At 41.0% G+C, this 26,115-nt stretch overlaps 1 protein-coding gene across 1 annotated transcript in view; it reads left to right on the plus strand.

Moving 5' to 3' along the window:
* The window catches only part of LOC137419780 (NACHT, LRR and PYD domains-containing protein 12-like), a 294,580-nt gene that overhangs the window by 18,429 nt on the left and 250,036 nt on the right, over window positions 1-26,115 (plus strand). Inside the window, exons 3-5 of the mRNA XM_078770462.1 lie at window positions 4,241-4,366; window positions 11,078-11,168; window positions 11,258-11,392. Coding sequence (XP_078626588.1) covers window positions 4,328-4,366; window positions 11,078-11,168; window positions 11,258-11,392 — 265 coding nt within the window. The 5' untranslated portion in view covers window positions 4,241-4,327. The remainder of the gene's footprint in view (window positions 1-4,240; window positions 4,367-11,077; window positions 11,169-11,257; window positions 11,393-26,115) is intronic.

Raw genomic sequence — 26,115 nt, forward strand, 5'->3', positions numbered from 1 at the left:
TGTCCAGCCTTAGTGTTAGGTAAAGGGCCTACACAGTCAATAATGACTCGGCTGAATGGCTCTTCAAAAGCTGGAATGGGTTTTAAAGGTGCGGATGGGCCTTTCTGATTAGGTTTTCCCACCAGCTGGCAAGAATGGCAAGATTTACAGAAATCCGCTACATGACGTCGCAATCCTGGCCAGAAAAAATGTACCAATATTCTGTCACAGGTCTTGTTCACTCCAAGGTGCCCGGCCAAAGGTGTCTCATGCGCCAAACTCAATATCTCCTTCCGGTATGGCGGTGGCACCACAATTTGGTAATGCACTTTCCACTCATCGTTTGCGGGCACCTCCAGTGGTCTCCATTTTCTCATGAGTATTTCCCCTTTCATGAAGTAACCAACAGGTATCTTCATAGCCTCTTCCTCTGTAATGGCTTTGCCAATTAAACTCCGGATCTCCGAATCTCCGTGTTGTTCTTCAACAAGTTTCTTTCGGACCAGCACCGTTTGCTCCACCTCGCTCCAAGATGTCTCTGACGGACACTCCATTTCCTCTTTGGTTCCAGAAGCCACCTTTTCCTTAAGTTCCTTGATGTCACTCCCTTTCCTATTACCTCTTTCAGAATTTTCCTCCAATACCTCTAAGGAACCCAAATCCACATCGCCTTCCTTCTCCTTCTCTTCAGAGCGCTTCCTACCCATAGCACGAGTCACTGCACAGGATGGAAAGATACCCGGAATCTCCTGCTCTAACTGTGCGGTGTTATTTTCCATACTGGGCTTTTCAACCAACATTGGATTACCAGAAACTCGACCACCGGCCGAATCATTCCCGATAATAAAAGAGATTCACTCTACAGGAAGAGTGGCTTGTAAACCTACGGTGACCGATCCTGATACCAAATCAGACTTCAAATGGATGACATGAAGTGGAGCTTTAACAAAGCCACCAACCCCCTGTAAAAGAACACTCACACCAGTTGCCGTCTTCCCTGACAATGGCAAAATGCCCTCAAGCATCAAAGATTGATGTGCTCCTGTGTCCCTCAATACCCAAACAGGTCTCTGGTTCGTTAAGTCTCCTATCCAGTGACACAAACCCCCCTGAAATCAAAGGTTTGTAACCCTCTTGAACAAGGTCGTTCTGTGATGCCGTAACTTTGGCATGGGAACCTTCACAAGGCACTGTCCTCCAAGGACGATTTCTCGCATTTGCCAATGCATTCGGAGTTGTACTAGTCTGACTCCGCTCCTGATTTTTCCTTTTCAGGGCGTAACATTGGGACATCAAATGCCTAGGTTTCTTGCAAAAAGCACAAGTCGGCCCGGAGGAAAAACTCGAGGTCTGCCTCGGCCCCCCCGGAATATAAGTCTGTCTTGGAACTGTAGTCTTCTGATCCCTAAAAGTCGCGGTATCAGATTTGTCCCCATAGTCATCTCTAGGCCGCCTCCATGAATATTTGTTCTCCGCACATGATTTACCATAACTCCCCTGGCTAACTCTAGGCGGGAAGTTAGGTTTGTGGAACCCCATCCTGTGTGTCAAGGCATAGTCATCTGCTACGGTTGCTGCCTCATACAACTCTGGTACTTTCTTTTCATCCAGATGTACTTTAATGTCCGCGTGGACACACTGTTTGAATTCCTCCAACAAGATCAATTGTCGCAACAGGTTGAAGTCTTTCCCAATCCCCTTCGAATCACACCACCGATCAAACATGGTTTCCTTCATTCTGGCAAACTCCACATGGGTCTCACTCTCCCTCTTCCTGGCATTCCTGAATTTTTGCCGGTAAGCTTCAGGGACCAATTCATCGGCTTTGAGAATGGTTTTCTTCACTATCTCATAATCTGCACATTGGTCAATCGGTAAAGCCGAATAGATATCTTGAGCTTTACCCACCAGAACACTTTGCACTAACATAGTCCATGAGCCCACAGGCCATTTTAGCATTTGAGCCACTTTCTCAAAGTGTAAAAAAAACTTGGCTACCCCCTTTTCATTGAAGGGTGGAACCAGCCTCACATGCCTACCAACATCCCAAGTGTTCTGACTAGTTGTCGAACTAGCCGGCATGGATACTACTTCTCTCCGTTCTCCCATTAATTCCAGCTCCTTGAGTTTAAGTTCCTTCTGATACTCCATGTCACGTTCCTTTATCTCCCTTTCGGCTCTTCTTTCCTCTGCTCTTTCCTCTGCTCTTCTTTCTTCTTCAGCTCTCCTTGCCTCTGCTCTTCTCTCCTCGAGTTCTCGTTCCTGTTCAGCTCTCCTTTCCTCTGCTTTTAACCTTTCCTGGCTCTGCAGTTGCATCTCCATTTTCCGGGGCTCCACATTTTCTTTTTCCTCGGGTAACCAATCCAAGGCTACCTCTTTCCATGTTCCTTGTCCCAACAGAGATTCTACCACCAATGTCTGCATCTCTGCTTTCTTCATATTAACTCGGACCTCCAAGTTAAAATATTTGGCAAATATCAAGAGTTCCAATCTTTTTAACGCTTGGAACTGTGCCTCATTTGGGGACGCCGCGAACTTTTCTGCGTCAAACACCATGGTGACTCTTAGTTAGCACCTGTTAACCTTCACACAAAAAATTTCAATTTTTTTTTTTTTGAAAAATTTGGGAATTTTGGGAATGTTAGGGAATTCGATCCCGGACGAATGTTAGGGAATTCTATCCCGGACGAAATTTTTGTCAGCAAAGACGAGCCCCCAATTTCTGTTACGTGCTCCTCCCCAAACCGCGGTCACGGTGTACCTCCGAGCCCTGAGAGGAGTCATGGCAGAAAGATGTGTTATTCTGTATGTCAAAGATCAATGGTGAAGCCACATCAATTGTTACCAACAAACAAATATTGTATTAAGATCACACAAGAATAACAGTACAACAACAATAGTAATCAATTGTACAACCAATATATATTTCCTATGATGGTACCATCAGGTTCGTACAATATAACTCACTGTGCTCCAAGTGAGCGAAAAGAAGCACATTCCCCAATGTCTCTATTCCGGCATCAATCCAAAGTCAATCCGCTCCAGCGATCATCAGAACGATATCCAATCGAGACCAGAATCCCATTTGGATGACAGTCACAGTCCCGCTGCCAAAGCTGTGCAAAGGTGCCCTCAAGGCGACTGGGAAATCACACCCTCGGGTATGGACATTCCACGGCTCCAAATCGGCGAACCGCAGATTTCCCACTCAAAAGTCACGTGACACCCACACACCAGATTAACGTCTGAATGCGGTGAAAATGGTTGTTCCACAGCTCCAAATCGGTGAACCTCAGATTTCCCACTCAAAAGTCACGTGACGCACGCACACCAGATTAACATCTGAATGCGGTGAAAATGGTTGAAACAAAGTGAAAAACCTTGAGCGATGCGCAAAGCGCGCGAGTTAAAATGGCCGACAGCCCGTTCTCTTGGCGTAACGGCACTCCAATGATTCTCATTGGAATCGAGCGTAAAACCTGACACGCAGGTTGATCTGTCACAGCGATAACAACTCTGTCGCAGGAATCCCTTTCCCGGGAAACCCAAAGTTCACTCGTGACCCTCGTTCGCCAATCGTTCGCTCCAGACCTCAAAGCAACTAGGCTTCGTGTCCGACTCACTCGCTCCGCCTTCTCTTCCTCCTCTTCCTCTTCGTCGTCGTCCGGTTCCGGTTTCATTTAAAACATTAACTTTTTTACCTTTTGAAAATAGTTACCTCTATTTCCCTTAAACGACAACAATAATAGTACACGCAATCAAAAATGTTTACAGTGGATGAAAACCACAACAATGGAAGTGACGAATCCGTGACAGTATGTATGTATTTATGTATGTATGTATGTGTGAGTATGTGTGTATGTGTATGTATATATGTATGTGTGTGTGTATGTATGTTTGTATCTATGTGTGTATGCATGTATGTATGTGTGTGTGTGTGTATATGTGTATGTGTGTGGGTGTATGTATGTATGTGTGTATGTATGTATGTATGTATGTATGAATATGTGTATGTGTATGTATGTGTGCATGTATATATGTGTGCATGTATGAATGAGTGTGTGCATGTGTATATGTATGTATTTGTGTGTACATATATGTGTGTGTGTTTTTGTCTGAGTGTGTGTGTGTGTGTGTGTGTGTGTGTGTGTGTGTGTGTGTGTGTGTGTGTGTGTGTGTGTGTGTGTGTTTCTTCATAAACCACATTTCCTGTGTTTACTCCTGTGACAATTATATTGATGTACTTTGTGTTGTCTAACAGGTGCTGTTCCATACCTTTTCTGCAAATGAGTGAAACAAACTCAATTAACCTTTTCACCAATTTGGTTGGTGCTTTCTGGAGGACATTATGGATCGATTGTGGCTGCTTCAGCTTATTCTCATCACGGTATGTTTCGTTCAAGTTATTCCATCGTCTATATGATGGTGTATGACAGTACACCCTAATTATGGATGGGACAGGAAAAAATGGCTGCCCCATCAAATATAAACAAAAACACACAATGTTCCTTGCATTGAATAGACTAGGGCATGCCCGTACGTGGGTGCCCGTTCCTTGCCAAAATAAAAATAAAAAATGTCTGGGCGTGCCCATGGGCCCATGGGCGTGCCCGTAAGTGCGTGATGTGACCGTACAATGAATGTATCGTCCCGACGCCGCATTATAAGGTAGACATTATAAGGTTTTCAATGTGATTTTAAAAAAATACTTGGACTAAGGCTCGTAATAGAGTTCACACACACACACCCAAGGACATACTGAGGAGCCAAACACTTCATACAGCCACTGTGCTTGGGGGAAGTGCCGTCATTACCGTCATCTCCTGGGATAATCTGGGTACCAGCTACGTCACAACAATGGCGCCGACTCGTTCTCGGCACCGACTCCAACCATATAAATAGGTGAGGCATTGCCCACCAGATCACCATTCTTCATCGAGTTATCCGATCAACAACAAAATGATCAATGAACAATTCAATCAACAAAATGTCTAGATGTGCTTTCATCACTTCTTTCAAGCTCTGGGTCTCGGTCTGCAGGTTTGCTGAATAGGCTGGAAACCGGAAGGCTGGCAGGAGATTTAGCGTCACTGAAGCCAACATTCAACAATGGTGATCAACACAGTCTATCTACTCTGGAGGAGACCCTTCTCTTGTCCCCCACTTCTTCCTCTCCCACCCTCCTCTCTTGCACCCCCTTCTCCCTCTCCCACTCTTCTCTCTTTGCCCCCTTCCTCTCTTCCTCCCCTTCTCCCCCCCCCTCTCTCTCCCACCCTCCTCTCTTGCCCCCCCAATCTCCCTCTCCCACTCTTCTCTTTCTCCCCCTCTCCCTTCTCCCTCTCCCACCCTTCTCTCTCTCCCACCCTCTTCTATTTCCCCCCTTCTCTCTTTCTGCCCCTTCTTCCTCTCCTGCCCTCCTCTCTTTGCCCCCTTCTCCCTCTCCCACCCTTCTCTCCCCCTCCCCCTTCTCTCTCTCCCCCACCCTCCTCTCTTTCCTCCCTTCTCGATTTCCCACTCTTCTCTCTTTGCCCATTACCAAGGAGGTGCTATGGTGTAGGACAGCCAAGTGGCCAGAACTGGAGGAGGATCTCATCTCCCCTTCCTGAAGTGCTGCATATCCAATAGCTTGGACGTCACGGAAGACGATGTGCTGTGGGAGGATGATTCAGGAAGCTCCTCAGAGAGCGACAGCAGCTACGCCGACCTCCTGTATGTGGATTTAGATGAAGAACTTCATGCAGGATTCGACAAGACTGACAACGAGGAGTTCCTGGGGTTTTTGCTTAACTGCTGTACCCACCCAACAGCCCTTTTCAGGGCTACCAAATAACAAGAATGCGTCTTAAATTAAAACGGAAACCCCTCCCACTATCTTTTCTCTATTTCCACCTTCTTTCCTTTCTCACAGGTGATGTAAGGATGATCGGGAAATGCGTACAATTTTTTTTTATGTCAAGAAAGTGTCAAAAATGGGGGTGCGCCTTATACTCGAGCGCACATTGTACTTGAGAAACTTATGGTATTGATTTTGTATATGTGTATGGAGGTGTTTTCCACCCATGTATTATGTTCTAGCCAATTTGGAAGTGTACCAAGAGGATGTTGGGTTTTTTCTTCATTCTGGCCCACTGTGGAGTCTGTACGCTGTTTGAGGAAGGCAAGCTCACACTGTCTGTGTCTGTTTGCTCAGATGATAAGGAAGGCTCAAGGGACAAACATCACTTAGCCTCCCTCTTAACATACTCATCTCTCCCCATTAACTGGCATGAACTCAACAATCCAAAAAGGAACAAAGTATTGTACACCGCTCCTTTCCTATGCCACCTCCAGGCATTGCAAATCGTCATTGCTGGGCACCGAAGGGGGCTCGGCAGTGACGCACGCTGAAAGAGAGTACTCAGTTTTCACTCTGGTTGTTTGTTTGTTTGTTTGTTTTCTTTCTTTCTTTCTTTCTTGTTTGTTTGTTTGTTTTCTTGCTTTCTTGGTTGTCCGGGCGATATCTCAGCCATCCTTCAAGCTAAGAAGCTGAAATTTCGGCACAATAGTGAGAAAGTGCTTTGTCAAAAACGTTATTTTTTGTTTTTTGATTAATCAATTAATTGAGGAGTTATTTAATTATTAGTGATTAATTAAGTACTTATTTAATTAATCAAATTTCCTTTCTCTTCTGACCATTAACTCAGGCACCTTTTGAGTTAGGAAGCTGATATTTGGACATGCCAATGACCAGGTGATTTGGCTGCAAAGGCTATTTTTGATTTATTAATTAATCAATTAATCGATTAATTATTTAATTATTCGATTAATGACAAAAAAAATTTTTTTTTTAAGTTACAGATTCTGATGAAATGGTGGTGGTTTATGTGTTCTCTGACCGAATTGATTAATAATTTAATTTTTCATGATTATTATTTATTTATTTTCATTATTAATCATTCATTTATTTTCTTTCTCATTTGGCCAATATCTCAGGCACCTTTTGAGCTGGGAAGCTAATATTTGGACATGACAGTGACCAAGTGATGTGGCTATCAAGGATATTTTTGATTTATTGATTAATCATTTAATTGCTTAATTATTTATTGATTAATTGATTAATTATTTAATGATTAATCAATTAATTATTTAATTTTTTATAAATGACTTATTTAATTAAATTTCTAAAAGATACATCTTCGGATGAAGCACTACTGGTTTAGTTATGCTATTAGCCAATTGATTAAGAAAATATTTTGTGATAATCTTTTATTGATTTTAATTATACAATTAATCAATCAATTAGCGAACACCTTTCCCTCCCAATGCAGCCTCTATGAGGTGCACTGCGGTATTGCCGGGCGCCTGAGGCGCCCCGGCAATGCCGCGCTGTAGGATATTTCATTATTTGGCATGGGGGCGGTGTACTTTGAATGTATGTGTACTTGTTTTGGACTTTGTTTGGCCTGTGCGATTGGGTCTGGAAAGTGTTTTCTGATGTAAATACAGATAAATCAATCATGGTGTAATTAAAAAGACAGAGGTTTAAACATATAGACAAGTAGCGATGAATTGTGCATGAGGCTCTATCTTTATGATCTGCTACACTGAGGACGAGGAGGAGGAGGAGGAGGAGGAAGAGGAGGATGCAAAAGTGATCCACCATGACGAGGTACGAGGGATGTCATCTTGGCTTAAGGCCTGAGTTGAGAGAGAGCCTGCTTGTGCTAGCTCTGTCTCTAATCGTAAATGGCTCTTCTGCTCTGTTCACTCTCCTGGAGAGCAAGGCACGTTCTGCAGGTGGTAATTTCCACCGCATTGATTCCAATGGAGCAGAGTGAGACACTTGCCAAATATGAGCCTGCGTGCATTGGCACGTGCTCTGAAGGACCAAAATATACCATAATCACGTGTGTCCCATGGGGCATGCTCCTTGATGTGTCCCGGTTGTTTCTCATCCTCACTGACATTGAGCCCGAGACAGCTTCCTGTCCAGGTAAGAGAACGACGCAACGACTTCATGAAATTAATTGGCAAGAACACGAAGGCTTGGGAAAATTTCCATTTGTGTATCTTCGATATTATTTTCTTTGTTTAATTTTTACACATTTATATTTTCACGGAGGACACCCAAGTAATGTTTAATTTATTTTATTTATTTAATTTTTAATTTATTTTAATTTAAGTGTTTAATTTATTAATGTAAGAGTGGACACACAAGCAATTTGCATGTATCACTGGGGGTAAAGTTCAAAAGTGGTGTACATTGGTTATTGTCTAATTACATGTGTGATACATTCACAGCAGCCGTGTTGGAAATGCTTGTTCATTTCGGAGCATAATTAATAGTAACTGGATTTATTTTTACATAGTTGGAATTACTTTGACTTATGACCAATACATATCCATAAATTGAGAGGTTGTCTAATAAAATAAAACAAGTGCCAAAAACTTCCTTTAAACTCCCAAGATCCAGGTTCACTGCTCACTTTCACTCATTTGTTCCTCTTTTCTTTCACATGTGGAACCAACTTCTCTGACCCCCCCCCCCCCTGCTCTCTTTCTCTCTCTCCCTCTCTCTTTCTCTTGCTCCCACCCCTGTCCTCTCTCTCCCTTCTTCTCCCTCTCCCACCCTCCTCTCTTTTCCCCTTCTCTTTCTCCCACATTTCTCCTCCCCCCCCCCCATCTCTTTCTCTCCCACCCTTCTCTCTTTTCCCCCCTTCTCCCTCTCCCACCCTCCTCTCTCCCCTCCCCCCCCCCCCATTCTCCCTCTCCCAACCTCCTCTCTCTCACACCCTCCTCTCTTTCTTCTCTTCCTCCCCCCCCCCCCCTTCGTCCTCTCTCCCTCTTCTCTCCCCCCTTCTCCCTCTCCCCTCTCTTTCTTTATCCCCCCACCCCCATTACTTAGTATTCCTGTCAGCAAAGCTACTGGTGGTATTTACTCGTGAGGAATAACTAAATACAGTATTATTTATTATTACAGTATTGCAGTAAGGTAAAAACTTTTCAATTTCTTTTTTACTCTAAAGTTGTTTTCTTTCACCAGGATCATTGATTGAGTATTTGAAGAAACTAGAAACAAAGGAGGGAGAAAGTAAAACGAATGATTCCTGTTATTCAATTTGATGACACTATCACTTTAAATTGGACACATAAATCATCAAACAACAAGACGTCATGCAGAGCATGATACTTGCAACCCCCCCCCCCCCCTCCAAAAAAGGTTGCCATTAATCCAGCAAATTGTCCATTTCATCAAGATTAAAATTGACGATCTTGATCAAAGCTCAGGTCAATAGGATGATAAGTGATGATTTTTCAGATGAAAATTGATGATTTTTGAAGTTTGATCTGGAGTTGACCTTTGACCGTTTGACCTTAAAATATGTGGTTTCCAAATTCAGTGATGTTATGTTATTTGACCAAATGATGTTATTTGACCAAGTGATGTTATTTGACCAAATATGCAAATGCTGTTAAAATTTCAAGTCAATCAGACGAAAATCGACGGTTTTTCAGATGAAAATTGATGATTTTGGAAGTTTGTCCTTGAGTTGACCTTTGACCTTTTGGCCTCATAGTTGGTTTTCCAATTTAATGAGTCAATATACAAATGCTGTTCTATTCCCAAGTCAACGGGATGATAATTGATGTTTTTTCAGATGAAAATTGATGATTTTGGAAGTTTGACCTCGTGTTGACCTTTGAACTTTTGATCTCAAATATAGTTGTTGTACACCGCTCCTTTCCTATGCCATCTCCAGGCATTGCAAATCGTCATTGCTGGGCACCGAAGGGGGCTCGGCAGTGACGCACGCTGAAAGAGAGTACTCAGTTTTCACTCTGGTTGTTTGTTTTCTTGTTTTCTTGTTTTCTTGTTTTCTTGCTTTCTTGTTTGTTTGTCCGGGCGATATCTCAGCCATCCTTTGAGCTAGGAAGCTGAAATTTCGGCACAGTAGTGAGCCATCCTTTGTCAAAAACGCTATTTTTTGTTTTTTGATTAATCAATTAATTGAGGAGTTATTTAATTATTAGCGATTAATTAAGTACTTATTTAATTAATTAAATTTCCTTTCTCTTCGTACCATTAACTCAGGCACCTTTTGAGTTAGGAAGCTGATATTTGGACATGCCAATGACCAGGTGATTGTGCTGCAAAGGATATTTTTGACTTATTAATTAATGAATTAATCGATTAATTATTTAATTATTCGACTAATGACAAAAAAAAAAATTTTTTTAAGTTACAGATTCTGATGAAATAGTGGTAGTTTATTTGTTCTCTGACCAAATTGATTAATAATTTAATTTTTTTATGATTATTATTTATTTATTTTCATTATTAATCATTTATTTATTTTCTTTCTCATTTGGCCAATATCTCAGGCACCTTTTGAGCTGGGAAGCTAATATTTGGACATGAGTGACCAAGTGATGTGGCTATCAAGGATATTTTTGATTTATTGATTAATCATTTCATCTATTAATTATTTATTGATTAATCGATTAATTATTTATTGAGTAATCAATTAATTATTTAATTTTTTATTAATGACTTATTTAATTAAATTTCTGAAAGATACATCTTCGGATGAAGCACTAGTGGTTTAGTTATGCTATTAGCTAATTGATTAAGAAAATATTTTGTGATAATCTTTTATTGATTTTAATTATACAATTAATCAATCAGTTAGTGTACACCTCTCCCTCCCAATGCAGCCTCTATGAGCTGCACTGCGGTATTGCCGGGTGCCAGAGGCGCCCCGGCAATGCCGCGCTGTAGGATATTTAATTATTTGGCATGGGGGCGGTGTACTTTGAATGTATGTGTACTTGTTTTATCAATTTAGTGACTCGATATGCAAATGCTGTTCAATTTTCAAGTCAATTGGATTAAAATTGACGATTTTAGAAATTTGACCTCCAGATGCCCTTTGACCTCAAAATCAATAGACGTCTCAATTGTGACGACCTCTACAACATGACGATCGGTTTAGAATCGTGACCTGCACGTGAGTGACAGACAGACAAACGGAATAACAAATGTAACCGACCAATAAACTTGAAAAATCTTCGATTTTGCAAGTAATAAATTCACATTATGTGTGTGTTGCATTCACAGGGATCATTGATTGAATCAAACAGTTCATCTCCATGTCCTGAGAATCAGTTCTTAAACGTTGATGGCTTATGTTGCGAATTCTGTGGCTTTGGTGAGTGTTGATCTCAACTGTACTGTACTCTTATTCCATGCTCTTCACCTTTTCCAATAAATCCAACTCATATTATACGTGCTTCACAGGAACGTACATGCACATGCCCTGTCTCAGTAATGGAAGTAATGCTTTGTGCATTCCATGTCGTATAAAAAAGACTTACATGGACGAGGAAGAACACAACATAACAAAGTGCAAAAGATGCAGTGCTTGTGACCCAGGTAAACTTTTATACTCTGTTTCTTGTTATACTTGATTTCTTGATGTATTAGTACAAACACAACCAACAATGAAATGTCTGCATTTCCCTTTTTGTATTTTCCTCCCTGCTTGCATTTACATTTTTATCCACAACTCCAAAGCAGGTTGTGTTTAAAGATTGTTCAACATAGTTTTGAAATTCAATTGTAATAAATTTAGCACCAGGCAAAGAGCTAAATGACCTTAAACATGGAAAGGTTACCTTTAACGCCGAAGGTGGATGGAGGTTATATTTTTCACCTCTGTCTGTCTGTCTGTCTGCAAACAGGATATCTCATGGGGTTGTAGACGGATTCGGCCGAAATTTGGTGGACAGGTTGGTTGTGTGACGAGGACGAACATTTGTGTGAAGATCCAAATCCAGATCCACATACGAGACTTTTTGTACACCACACATTTCCTATGCCATCTCCAGGCATTACAAATCGTCATTGCTGGACACCGAAGGAGGCTCGGCAGTGACGCACGCTGAAAGGGAGTACTCAGTTTTCACTCTGGTTGGTTTCTTGGTTGTCCGGGAGAAATCTCAGACATCCTTTGAGCTAGGAAGCTGAAATTTTCGGCACAATAGTGAGCAAGTACTTTGTCAAAAACGGCATTTTTTGTTTTTTGATTAATCAATTAATTGAGGAGTTATTTAATTATTAGCGATTAATTAAGTACTTATTTAATTAATCAAATTTCCTTTCTCTTCTGACCATTAACTCAGGCACCTTTTGAGTTAGGAAGCTGATATTTGGACAGGCCAATGACCAGGTGATTTGGCTGCAAAGGCTATTTTTGATTTATTGATTAATCAATTAATCAATTAATCGATTAATTATTTAATTATTTGATTAATGACTAATTTTTTTAATAAATATTTTTAGTTGCAGATTCGGATGAAATGGTGGTGGTTTATGTGTTCTATGAGCCAATTGATTAATTACATAATTTTTTCATGATTATTATTTATTTATTTTCAGTATTAATTATTTATTTATTTTCTTTCTCATCTGGGCAATATTTCCGGCACCTTTTGAGCTAGGAAGCTAATATTTGGACATGACAATGACCAGGTGATTTGGCTGTAAAGGGTATTTTTGATTTATTGATTAATTAATTAATCGATTAATTATTTAATTATTCGATGAATGACTTAATTAATTATTTTAAAGTTACAGATTCGGATGAAATGGTGGTGGTTTATGTGTTCTATGACCGAATTGATTAAGAATTTAATTTTTTTAAATGATTATTATTTATTTATTTTCATTATTAATCATTTATTTATTTTCTTTCTCATTTGGCCAATATCTCAGGCACCTTTTGAGCTCGGAAGCTAATATTTGGACATGAGTGACCAAGTGATGTGGCTATCAAGGATATTTTTGATTTATTGATTAATCAATTTATCAATTAATCGATTAATTATTTAATGATTCAATTAATTACTCGAAAAAAAAAATTTTCAGTTACAGATTATGATGAAATGGTGGTGGTTTATGTGTTCTGTCACTGAATTGATTAATAATTTAATTTTTTAATGATTATTATTTATTTATTTTCATTATCAATCATTTATTTCTTTTCTTTCTCATTTGGCCGCGGTTCCTCGGGCGAGTGAGGCGTGCTTCGAGCTCTCCACGGCATCGAAGTTTGAGTGTTTTCCCATTCTTGTCTTTGTCAAATTTCCACTGGTTATTTTGCTGTGTACGTGTTATTGTGTGTTTCTAGTTGGTGTTGGTTTGTGTGTAGTGCAAACTTGTGTGTAGTTAATCGTTTTCTGGGTCGTACCTCGTGCGCGGCCTGGTAATTTGGGGCTTCCCTCCCCCCTTCGGTGTTTTGTCGGTTTGGGTTATTTCCTTCGCTGTATTGCTTGTTCCTTTTATTTTGTTTTCTCCCCCTCACCTCACCTCCCGAGACAAAGAATTCTATATTGATTCTTTCTCTCCTCCCGGACACGTTGCTTGTTCGCTCTCCTCCTCGTCTCGGCTTGTGCCCCGCCCCCTGTATCTCGTTTTCTGACGCCTCTGCTCCTTCTTTCTCAAATCCACGTTCTCGCTTGGAGACTTTTCCCGGATTGGATTTACATGGTTTTCATGGTTCTGTTTGGATATTGTTGGAATATGTTTAAACCGCAGCCGTGATGCTGACGCCCCCCCCCCCCCCCAGAATTTCCATGTTTTAAACGTTTCCCAGTGTGTACCCTGGTCAGAATAGGTACACCGTATCCCTGCGTGTCGTAAAAGACGACTAAGAGGGTTGGCGTCAGGAAGGGCATCCGGCCATAAAAAACATTGCCTCAAAAAGAGAACCATGACAATCACAAGTACATATGGGCAGGGTGCAGCCCGAAGTGGAGATCGGTTTCTGAGGTTTGGGACATGGAATGTAGGGACAATGACAGGGAGATCAGGAGAAGTGGTGGAAGTATTGGTCAGAAGAAGAGTGGACATATGTTGTGTGCAGATGTGTGCAGACGAGATGGAAGGGAAGTGGTGTGAGAATGGTGAAGGGTAGGCAGGGACAGAAATACAAGTTTGTGTGGCAAGGGTGCCCGGAGGGTGTGAATGGTGTTGGTGTCCTGTTTTCTGAGGAGTTTGTAGACAGTGTGGTGAGTGTGACTAGAGTGAGTGATAGGTTGATGATGGTGAAAATGATGATTGGAAAGATCTTGGTGAACGTCATCTCGGGATATGCTCTGCAGGTTGGTCGAAGCGATGAAGAGAAGGACAACTTCTGGTGTGCAATAGAGAAGCTTATGGAAAACGTGAAAGATGAGGAAGTTGTTGTGGTGGGAGGAGACCTGAATGGACATGTGGGAAGGAGTATGGACGGTTTTGAGGGAGTTCATGGGGGTTACGGATATGGTGTGAGAAATGGAGAAGGTGAAAGGATTTTGGAGTTTGCTGATGGAGCTGATTTGTTGATTTGTAATACTCAGTTCCAGAAAGAGGACAATAAGCTTGTTACATACACGTCAGGTGGGTCGACGACAACCATTGACTACCTGATGGTGCGTAGGCGAGACAGGGGGCACCTCTGGGACACACAGGTGATCCCGGGGGAGGAGGCTGTTTCACAGCACCACATGGTTGTCTGCGACATAAGGGTGAAAGGTGCGAGGAGAGCTCGGCGGGTGAAGTACCAACCGAGAATGAAGGTGTGGAGGTTGAAAGAGGTGACAGTAAGGGAGGCATTAAAAGAGAGGCTGAGTAGGGTAGAGGATGATGTGGTTGAGCTTGAGAGTGGTTGGATGTCAATGAAAGCTAGTCTGTTGGGAGCCGTTGGTGAGGTATGTGGATGGACAAAAGGACCACCGAGGCACTCGGAAACATGGTGGTGGGATGATGAAGTTGGAAAGAAGATTGAGGAGAAGAGGAAGAAGTTCAAAGAGTGGCAGAAGGCGAACGGTACGGGAGCAGAAACAGCAGAGCATGAAAGTTATAAGGCAGCCAGGAAGGCTGCAAAGAAAAAGGTAGCAAAGGCGCAGGAGGCATGTAGGAAAATGTTCGGAGAACGCTTGGATTCGGAAGAGGGTCAGAAAGCAGTATTCAGGATTGCAAAGCAGATAGCGAAAGAGAGGTGTGATGTGATGGGGGTGAGTTGCTTGAAGGATGAAGTGGGACAAATCGTTTTCGACCCAGATGGAATTAAAGGAAGATGGAAAAGATATATGGAAATGTTGTTGAATACAGAGAATGAATGGGATGGCAACATAGAGAGTAACCCAGTTTTAGGACCGGCAGAGAAGATAACTGAGAAGGAAGTTGAGGAAGCGATAAAAGCAATGAAGAGTGGAAAAGCGGGAGGGCCGAAGGGAGTTGTGGGAGATATGTTGAAGGCTGCAGGAAGTTGGGGTGTGAAGAGAATGACAGAGATCTGTAATCTGGTGGTGAAAGAAGGCTGCATTCCAGTGGATTGGGAACTGAGTACCCTCGTCCCTCTATACAAGGGGAAAGGTGACCCTCTGGAGTGTGGCTCGTACCGAGCGATAAAGTTATTGGAGCATGGAATGAAGGTATTGGAAAGGGTGTTGGAGAGGAGGATAAGGAAGAAAGTGAAGATCGACAAAATGCAGTTTGGATTTATGCCAGGAAGAGGAACGACAGATGTGCTTTTCATTGTGAGGCAGTTGCAGGAGAAGTACATGGATAAGAGGAAGAAGTTGTTTTTTGGGTTTGTTGATCTGGAGAAAGCATTCGATAGGGTTCCACGCAAAGTATTGACTTGGGCATTGAGGAAGTTAGGAGTGGAGGAATGGTTGATCAGAGTAGTGATGGCAATGTACAAAAGAGCACGCACAGCTGTAAGGACGAAGGACGGGAACAGTAGTGAGTTTGAGGTGAAGGTGGGCGTGCATCAGGGGTCGGTACTAAGTCCACTACTATTTGTAGCTGTGATGGAGGTGCTGGCTCAGAACGTAAAGGAGGGTTTACCGTGGGAGTTGTTGTATGCAGATGATCTGGTGTTGATTGCGGAAAGTATGGATGGACTGAAGGAAAAGATGAACAAGTGGAAGGAATGTATGGAGACAAAAGGTCTGAAGGTGAATATCGGAAAGACAAAGGTGATGGCAAGTGGTAAAGCATGTGGTGAGGTGGAAAGAACTGGGAAGTGGCCGTGTGCTGTGTGCAGGAAGGGTGTCGGAGTGAACTCCATTCAATGTACAATGTGTGCTGAGTGGGTTCATCAAAAATGTAGTGGTCTGAGAGGGTCATTTACCAGTGTGGCAGCTACATTCAAATGTAAGGTGTGCACAGAGGGAGCTGCAGATGGAGGAAATGTTGAGTTGGATCTTGGAGACGGCATGAAGCTGGAAGGTGTGAAAACATTTTGCTACCTCGGAGACATGCTGAATGGAGAAGGTGGATCAGACTCGGCAACGGTTGCTCGAGTGAGATGTGCATGGAAGAAGTTTCGGGAACTGAGTGGCGTGCTGATGAGGAGGAGAGTGTCGCTGAAGCTGAAGGGAAAGGTGTATGCTGCATGTGTGAGAAGTGTTATGATTTATGGGAGCGAGACATGGGTAATGAACGTAGAGCAGCAACGAAGGCTGGAAAGGGTGGAAATGCGAATGGTTCGATGGATGTGCGGAGTATCGTTGAGAGAGAGGAAGACAAATGATGAATTGCGAAAGATGATGGGAATATTGCCTGTGATTGATGCTGTGAAGAGGAACAGGTTGAGATGGTTTGGTCATGTGTTGAGGAAGGATGAAAGTGACTGGTTGAGAAGAGTGATGGAAATTAATGTAGAAGGAAGTAGAGGACGGGGAAGACCGAGAAAGACCTGGCTAAAGATGGTGGAAGAAGAAATGCGGGCAAGGGGGTTAACAAGGAGAGATGCAGAAAATAGGGCAAAATGGAGACGATTGTCATGGGGACCGCAAGGCTAACCCCCGCTCTAGCAGGGAAAATGGCCTTAAAATGCATGTTGTTGTTGTTGTTGTTGTTTCTCATTTGGCCAATATGTCAGGCACCTTTTGAGCTGGGAAGCTAATATTTGGACATGACAGTGACCAAGTGATGAGGCTATCAATGATATTTTTGATTTATTGATTAAACATTTAATCGATTAATTATTTATTGATTAATTGATTTATTATTTAATTTTTTATTAATGACTTATTTAATTACATTTCTAAAAGATACATCTTCGGATGAAGCACGAGTGGTTTAGTTATGCTATTAGCCAATTGATTAAGAAAATATTTTGTGATAATCTTTTATTGATTTTAATGATACAATTAATTAATAAATTAGCGTACACCTCTCCCTCCCAATGCAGCCTCTATGAGCTGCACTGCGGTATTGCCGGGCGCCAGAGACCAGAGGCGCCCCGGCAATGCTGCACTGGAGGCTTTTTAATTATTTGGCATGGGGGCGGTGTACTTTGAATGTATCTGTACTTGAAGAACATTTATTTAACCGGCGTGTTTCATTGTTCTCGGGTTCCGCTTAATAAACCTGTTCTTTTTTGTGCATTCTAATTCCGTTTTCGGTTGTTACTTTAACTTTCGGTTGTTACTAATAATTAAATAACTCCTCAATTAATTGATTCATCAAAAAACAAAAAATACTGTTTTTGACAAAGGACCTGCTCACTATTGTGCGGAAATTTCAGCTTCCTAGCGCAAAGGATGGCTGAGATATCGCCCGGACAAACAAACAAGAAAGAAAACAAGTACACATACATTCAAAGTACACCGCCCCATGCCAAATAAGTAAATATGCTGCAGGCAGCGCCTCCGGCGCCCGGCAATACCGCAGTGCAGCTCATTGAGGCTGCATTGGGAGGGAGACGTGTACACTAATTGATTGATTAATTGTATAATTAAAATCAATAAAAGATTATCACAAAATATTTTCATAATCAATTGGCTAATCGCATAACTAAACCACTAGTGCTTCATCCGAAGATGTATCTTTTAGAAATTTAATTAAATAAGTCATTTATAAAAAATTAAATAATTAATTGATTACTCAATAAATAATTAATCGATTAATCAATAAATAATTAATAGATGAAATGATTAATCAATAAATCAAAAATATCCTTGATAGCCACATCACTTGGTCACTCATGTCCAAATATTAGCTTCCCAGCTCAAAAGGTGCCTGAGATATTGGCCAAATGAGAAAGAAAATAAATAAATGATTAATAATGAAAATAAATAAATAATAATCATAAAAAAATTAAATTATTAATCAATTTGGTCAGAGAACACATAAACTACCACTATTTCATCAGAATCTGTAACTTAAAAAAAAAAAAAGTTTTTGTCATTAATCGAATAATTAAATAATTAATCGATTAATTGATTAATTAATAAATCAAAAATATCCTTTGCAGCCAAATCACCTGGTCATTGGCATGTCCAAATATCAGCTTCCTAACTCAAAAGGTGCCTGAGTTAATGGTCAGAAGAGAAAGGAAATTTGATTAATTAAATAAGTACTTAATTAATCGCTAATAATTAAAAAGCTCCTCAATTTATTGATTAATCAAAAAAAAAAATACCGTTTTTGACAAAGGACTTGCTCACTCTTGTGCCGAAATTTCAGCTTCCTAGCTCAAAGGATGGCTGAGATATCGTCCGGACAACCAAGGAAACAAGAAAGAAAACAAACAAGAAAACAAGTACACATACATTCAAAGTACACCGCCCCATGCCAAATAATTAAATATGCTGCAGCGCGGCATTGCCGGGGCGCCTCTGGCGCCCGGCAATACCGCAGTGCAGCTCATTAAGGCTGCATTGGGAGGGAGGGGTGTACACTAATTGATTGATTAATTGTATAATTAAAATCAATAAAAGATTATCACAAAATATTTTCATAATCAATTGGCTAATCGCATAACTAAACCACTAGTGCTTCATCCGAAGATGTATCTTTTAGAAATTTAATTAAATAAGTCATTTATAAAAAATTAAATAATTAATTGATTACTCAATAAATAATTAATCGATTAATCAATAAATAATTAATAGATGAAATGATTAATCAATAAATCAAAAATATCCTTGATAGCCACATCACTTGGTCACTCATGTCCAAATATTAGCTTTCCAGCTCAAAAGGTGCCTGAGATATTGGCCAAATGAGAAAGAAAATAAATAAATGATTAATAATGAAAATAAATAAATAATAATCATAAAAAAATTAAATTATTAATCAATTTGGTCAGAGAACACATAAACTACCACTATTTCATCAGAATCTGTAACTTTAAAAAAAAAAAATTTTTTGTCATTAATCGAATAATTAAATAATTAATCGATTAATTGATTAATTAATAAATCAAAAATATCCTTTGCAGCCAAATCACCTGGTCATTGGCATGTCCAAATATCAGCTTCCTAACTCAAAAGGTGCCTGAGTTAATAATGGTCAGAAGAGAAATGAAATTTAATTAATTAAATAAGTACTTAATTAAACGCTAATAATTAAATAACTCCTCAATTAATTGATTATTCAAAAAACAAAAAATACCGTATTTGACAAAGGACTTGCTCACTACTGTGCCGAAATTTCAGCTTCCTAGCTCAAAGGATGGCTGAGATATCGTCCGGACAACCAAGAAAGAAAACAAACAAGTACACATACATTCAAAGTACACCGCCCCATGCCAAATAATTAAATATGCTGCAGCGCGGCATTGCCGGGGCGCCTCCGGCGCCCGGCAATACCGCAGTGCAGCTCATTGAGGCTGCATTGGGAGGGAGGGGTGTACACTAATTGATTGATTAATTGTATAATTAAAATCAATAAAAGATTATCACAAAATATTTTCATAATCAATTGGCTAATCGCATAACTAAACCAGTAGTGCTTCATCCGAAGATGTATCTTTTAGAAATTTAATTAAATAAGTCATTTATAAAAAATTAAATAATTAATTGATTACTCAATAAATAATTAATCGATTAATCAATAAATACTTAATAGATGAAATGATTAATCAATAAATCAAAAATATCCTTGATAGCCACATCACTTGGTCACTCATGTCCAAATATTAGCTTACCTGCTCAAAAGGTGCCTGAGATATTGGCCAAATGAGAAAGAAAATAAATAAATGATTAATAATGAAAATAAATAAATAATAATCATAAAAAAATTAAATTATTAATCAATTTGGTCAGAGAACACATAAACTACCACTATTTCATCAGAATCTGTAACTTAAAAAAAAAAAATTTTTTTGTCATTAATCGAATAATTAAATAATTAATCGATTAATTGATTAATTAATAAATCAAAAATATCCTTTGCAGCCAAATCACCTGGTCATTGGCATGTCCAAATATCAGCTTCCTAACTCAAAAGGTGCCTGAGTTAATAATGGTCAGAAGATAAATGAAATTTAATTAATTAAATAAGTACTTAATTAAACGCTAATAATTAAATAACTCCTCAATTAATTGATTATTCAAAAAACAAAAAATACCGTATTTGACAAAGGACTTGCTCACTACTGTGCCGAAATTTCAGCTTCCTAGCTCAAAGGATGGCTGAGATATCGTCCGGACAACCAAGAAAACAAACAAGAAACCAGAGTGAAAACTGAGTACTCTCTTTCAGCGTGCGTCACTGCCGAGCCCCCTTCGGTGCCCGGCAATGACGATTTGCAATGCCTGGAGGTGGCATAGGAAAGGAGCGGTGTACAACAAACAAACAACCAAGAAAACAAACAAACAAGAAACCAGAGTGAAAACTGAGTACTCTCTTTCAGCGTGCGTCACTGCCGAGCCCCCTTTGGTGCCCGGCAATGACGATTTGCAATGCCTGGAGATGGCATAGGAAAGGAGCGGTGTACAACAAACAAGTACAAATACATTCAAAGTACACCGCCCCATGCCAAATAATTAAATATGCTGCAGCGCGGCATTGCCGGGGCACCTCAGGCACCCGGCAATACTGCAGTGCAGCTCATTGAGGCTGCATTGGGAGGGAGAGGTGTACACTAATTAATTGATTAATTGTATAATTAAAATCAATAAAAGATTATCACAAAATATTTTCATAATCAATTGGCTAATCGCATAACTAAACCACTAGTGCTTCATCCGAAGATGTATCTTTTAGAAATTTAATTAAATAAGTCATTTATAAAAAATTAAATAATTAATTGATTACTCAATAAATAATTAATCGATTAATCAATAAATAATTAATAGATGAAATGATTAATCAATAAATCAAAAATATCCTTGATAGCCACATCACTTGGTCACTCATGTCCAAATATTAGCTTCCCAGCTCAAAAGGTGCCTGAGATATTGGCCAAATGAGAAAGAAAATAAATAAATGATTAATAATGAAAATAAATAAATAATAATCATAAAAAAATTAAATTATTAATCAATTTGGTCAGAGAACACATAAACTACCACTATTTCATCAGAATCTGTAACTTAAAAAAAAAAAAATTTTTTTGTCATTAATCGAATAATTAAATAATTAATCGATTAATTGATTAATTAATAAATCAAAAATATCCTTTGCAGCCAAATCACCTGGTCATTGGCATGTCCAAATATCAGCTTCCTAACTCAAAAGGTGCCTGATTTAATGGTCAGAAGAGAAAGGAAATTTGATTAATTAAATAAGTTCTTAATTAATCGCTAATAATTAAATAACTCCTCAATTTATTGATTAATCAAAAAAAAATAATACCGTTTTTGAGAAAGGACTTGCTCACTCTTGTGCCGAAATTTCAGCTTCCTAGCTCAAAGGATGGCTGAGATATCGTCCGGACAACCAAGAAAGAAAACAAGAAAGAAAACAAACAAGAAAACAAGAAACCAAGAAACCAGAGTGAAAACTGAGTACTCTCTTTCAGCGTGCGTCACTGCCGAGCCCCCTTTGGTGCCCAGCAATGACGATTTGCAATGCCTGGAGATGGCATAGGAAAGGAGCGGTGTACAACAAACAAGAAACCAGAGTGAAAACTGAGTACTCTCTTTCAGAGTGCGTCACTGCCGAGCCCCCTTCGGTGCCCAGCAATGACGATTTGCAATGCCTGGTGATGGCATAGGAAAGGAGTGGTGTACAACAAACAGAGTGAAAACTGAGTTCTCCCTTTCAGCATGCGTCATTGCCGAGCCCCCTTCGGTGCCCAGCAATGACGATTTGCAATGCCTGGAGATGGCATAGGAAAGCTGCGGTGTACAATATTGGGACGCAATTTAGATTGAAAAAGTATTAAAAAATAAAAAAATAAAACTCTCAACACATTCATACAGGAGGGGTATGAGCAGACTGGAAGTTTGGGACAATTACACCTCACCACCACGTAATTCAAAACACCTCACCACCATGTAATTCAAAACACCACACCACCACATAATTAAAAACACCTCACCGCCACATAATTCAAAACATCCCACCACCACATCATTCAAAACATCTCACCACCACATAATTCAAAGCACCTCACCACCACATAATTCAAAACGTGTCACCACCACATAATTCAAAACACTTCACCACCACATAAATCAAAACATCTCGCCCCCACATAATTCAAAACACCTGACCATCACGTAATTCAAAACACATCACCACCACATCATTCAAAACGTCTCACCACCACATAATTCAAAACATCTCACCACCACATAATTCAAAGCACCTCACCACCACATAATTCAAAACGTCTCACACAACATAATTCAAAACACCTCACCACCACATAAATCAAAACATCTCACCCCCACATAATTCAAAACACCTGACCATGGTGTAATTCAAAACACCTCACCACCACTAAATTCAAAACACCTCACCACCACGAAATTCAAAACACCCCACCACCACTAAATTCAAAACACTTCACAACCACGAAATTCAAAACACCTCACCACCACATAATTCAAAACACCTCACCGCCATGTAATTCAAAACACCTCACCACCACATAATTCAAAACATCTCACCACCACGTAATTCAAAACACCTCACCACCACGTAATTCAAAACACCTCACCACCGTGTAATTCAAACCACCTCACCATCATGTAATTCAAAACACCTCAGCACCATGTAATTCAAAACACACCACCACGTGATTCAAAACACCTCATGACCATTTGATTCAAAACACCTCACCAACAACGTTGTTAAAAACACTTCACAACCACGGAAACAATCGTTTTAGGGAGTAGTTCAGTGACAACACAGACACTGCCCAGATATGTAGATATATAGATCAATGACTGTGCCTGAGTTGCTGTTTTGTCATGGTTTATTCCAAACATAATACAAACAATTATTTTGCACAATGTATTTGTACTATACGTGATATTATATTTTATAAACAATTGAAGTTGAAGATTTAAGTAAAAAAAACAAAAAACATCAACCATTTTCAAAACTTTATTTTCTTTATTTTTTCAAAAAAAATACCCTTAGGACATACCCACGGGAGAGATATGTGCATACCAAAAGTGTGGTACGATTTCACAAAATTTGAGGGTGTATATCAGTCACAAGACAACACAAGACAACACAACACAGACACTGCACATATATATATATATATGAATATATATATATATATATGAATATATATATATATATATATATATATATATATATATATATATATATATATATATATATATATATATATATATTGCTACGGTTTTGAGATTTGCACATATTGATCATTGAAGGTTAAAGGGTTGCCCCCCATAGTTATTCCACGAGCAACACGTAGGCCACCTGTAGTATTCGTTATATGATAGTATGTGTAAGTATAGGCCATTTCCCCAATTGATATCTGCGTTGTGTAAAGACATGAGTTTAGGGTCCCCTTCATTTTTGCGGCACCCTCCAATTCCACCTCTATGGGAATAATTGATCCCGCGCCCCATTTGGCTGACCCACTCAATTTGTTACGCTTTGGCTGCCCGCAGCATTTGTTATGCTTTGGCTTCCCGCAGCATTTGTTACGCTTTGGCTGCCCGCAGCATTTGCTGCCCTTTGTTCGCTCACTAGTCGAGTAACACGAGGTAGGCCTAAGAAGGAGGAGCGCGGGGTCGGGGTGGGACGGCGTCAAGGCGGAGCGTCAGAGGCGATGACGGTAAGAGCCACCAGCCAACCAGGGCTCTAACGGTATGGCGTGACAGGGCGTGGTAAGGCGCGTCTGGTAAGTGCTAGAAGATTTGCGGGGCATGCCTATATAAGTGATTGCACAAAGCCCTTGGAAGGAATGATTTGCACGAGAGGACTCGCAAGGGGAGAGCGCACATGAGAGGACTTGTTGATCAAGAGGACTTTGGAGAACTTGATTCGCAGCACTCGCTTTGGAGGCATTGCACTATATCTCAAGTATAATGTACGCGCCGAAGGAAAGGCAACCAGATGCGCCGGTGGCAAATAGCGCCTACCTCAGCCACATGAGTAAACGCTGCAATAGCCACCAGTGATCACCGCTAACCACCAAAGTCCGCTCCCTACCAAATCTCCCCGTATTAACCTCTGTGCACCAAAGGACACACGGAGAGCCCCCGCCTTCCCTACTTACCATCTCCACGGGACGAACCGGAGACTGGAGGGAGCTGCACGAGAGCCATCCCTGGACGTTGTGAACATCATCCTGCAGCTGCAATCCCCGTGTGAGTGTGTCTGTGTGTGAGACGGGCCCGTTTGTCCTGGGTAGTAAGTTAAGACTGTTTTAAGGCTGCACTGTGTCCTCTTTTCTCTGAACCATTGTGAATAGTGTAAATAAATCTTGTTATTCCTTTCTTCCCAATTCGAATTAAAACAAAATAAATTTAGTGTTAACATCTAAATTTAATTCGTGCCATGGCTAGCCAAGACGTTCGGATGTCGGTGGGGGTAGAAGATGAGGAGATAGAAGAACTAATAACCCAGGACCCCCTGGAAGAATTGGGAGAAATGGAGGAGGACATTGAGGAGAGGCCGGCAGTAGGGGTAGAAAATGGCGGCGCCTCACACGTGGTGGCGAGTGCCGAGCCCACGGGACCAGGGGACTTCCAATTATTTATGGCACAAATGAGGGCCTATATGATCAAGGCGGAGCATAAAATTGATGCAATGGGTGAGCGGTTGGAAAACAAAATGGACACCCAAAGTGACAAATCCACCTGGGAAATAAAAGGGTTGGAAAACAAAATGGGGGGACAATTGAAGGAAATGGGGGACAAATCCACCCGGGAAATAAAACAAAAGGGGGGGGGGGCAATTGGAAGAGGTGGAAAAGGGACTGAATGCAAAAATGGACACCCGAGGGGAGTTAATAAAAGAGATGGGGAAAGACATAGGGCGCAGGTCGAGCGGGAAAGTCGCATTGGTACGAGACGGGGTAGCACGGTGCGAGGAACGCGTGGAAAGCGAGCCTGAGCGAGGTGCAGTTAAAATGACTGGGGCAGAAATCGCGACACTGGGTATGGAAAAGCCGACGGCCGCCGAATTAGAAGAGAAATTTTAAGCGCGCCGGCGGTCGTTGGGCTAGAAAAAGAAAAAGAAATTATAGTGGAAATTGGGGATGAAGAGATGGCAGAAGCAGAAATTAAATCGGAGATGGAGATGGAATTTGCACAAAGTCCGTGTTTGCATCGTGATGCCGTGCTGCCTAATCCAAATGAAAGTTTGCAGGTGCGGTTGGCGGAGAAGAGAATCCCGAAGTTGAGTAGGAGCGTGTATGGCGCGAAAATGTTTGGCGCGAAAAGATTTTTGGCGCGCTTGGGATCACGACGTAACCCGGGCGCTCGTGGAAGGTCCGTGGTGCGATGTGTGAAAGCGAATGGCGCGCATGTGAGGAAAAGTGTGTGCTGGAGCGCGAGTGTGTAATGGGAGAGTGTGTTATGGAGAGTGAGAGCGAATGCACAACGGAGTGCATGTGTGAAGAGTGCGAAACAGAGTGTGCGATGGTCAAAGAGAGTGTGCGAGAATGCACACCGGAGCGTGTGGTAGAGAGTGTGCGGGAGTGCACACCAGTGCGTGTGGGTGCGCAACAGGAGAGTGCACACCCCTGGGTACGTGTGTGCTGATTGGGTGTGTGCAGGAGTGCACACCCATGGGTGTTACAGAGGATGTAACGAGAGAGAGTGCACGAGAGGAGTGCGTGGAAGAGAAGTGTGCAGCGGAGTGTGTGAGTGGTATGAGAGCGCCAGGATGTGCACGAGGGTGTATGATAATGGACTGTGCGAGCGGCATGAGTGCAC

This window comes from Myxine glutinosa, chromosome 1 (assembly GCF_964187855.1).
Source record: "Myxine glutinosa chromosome 1, kmMyxGlut1.1, whole genome shotgun sequence".
Taxonomy (NCBI): Eukaryota; Metazoa; Chordata; class Myxini; order Myxiniformes; family Myxinidae; genus Myxine; species Myxine glutinosa.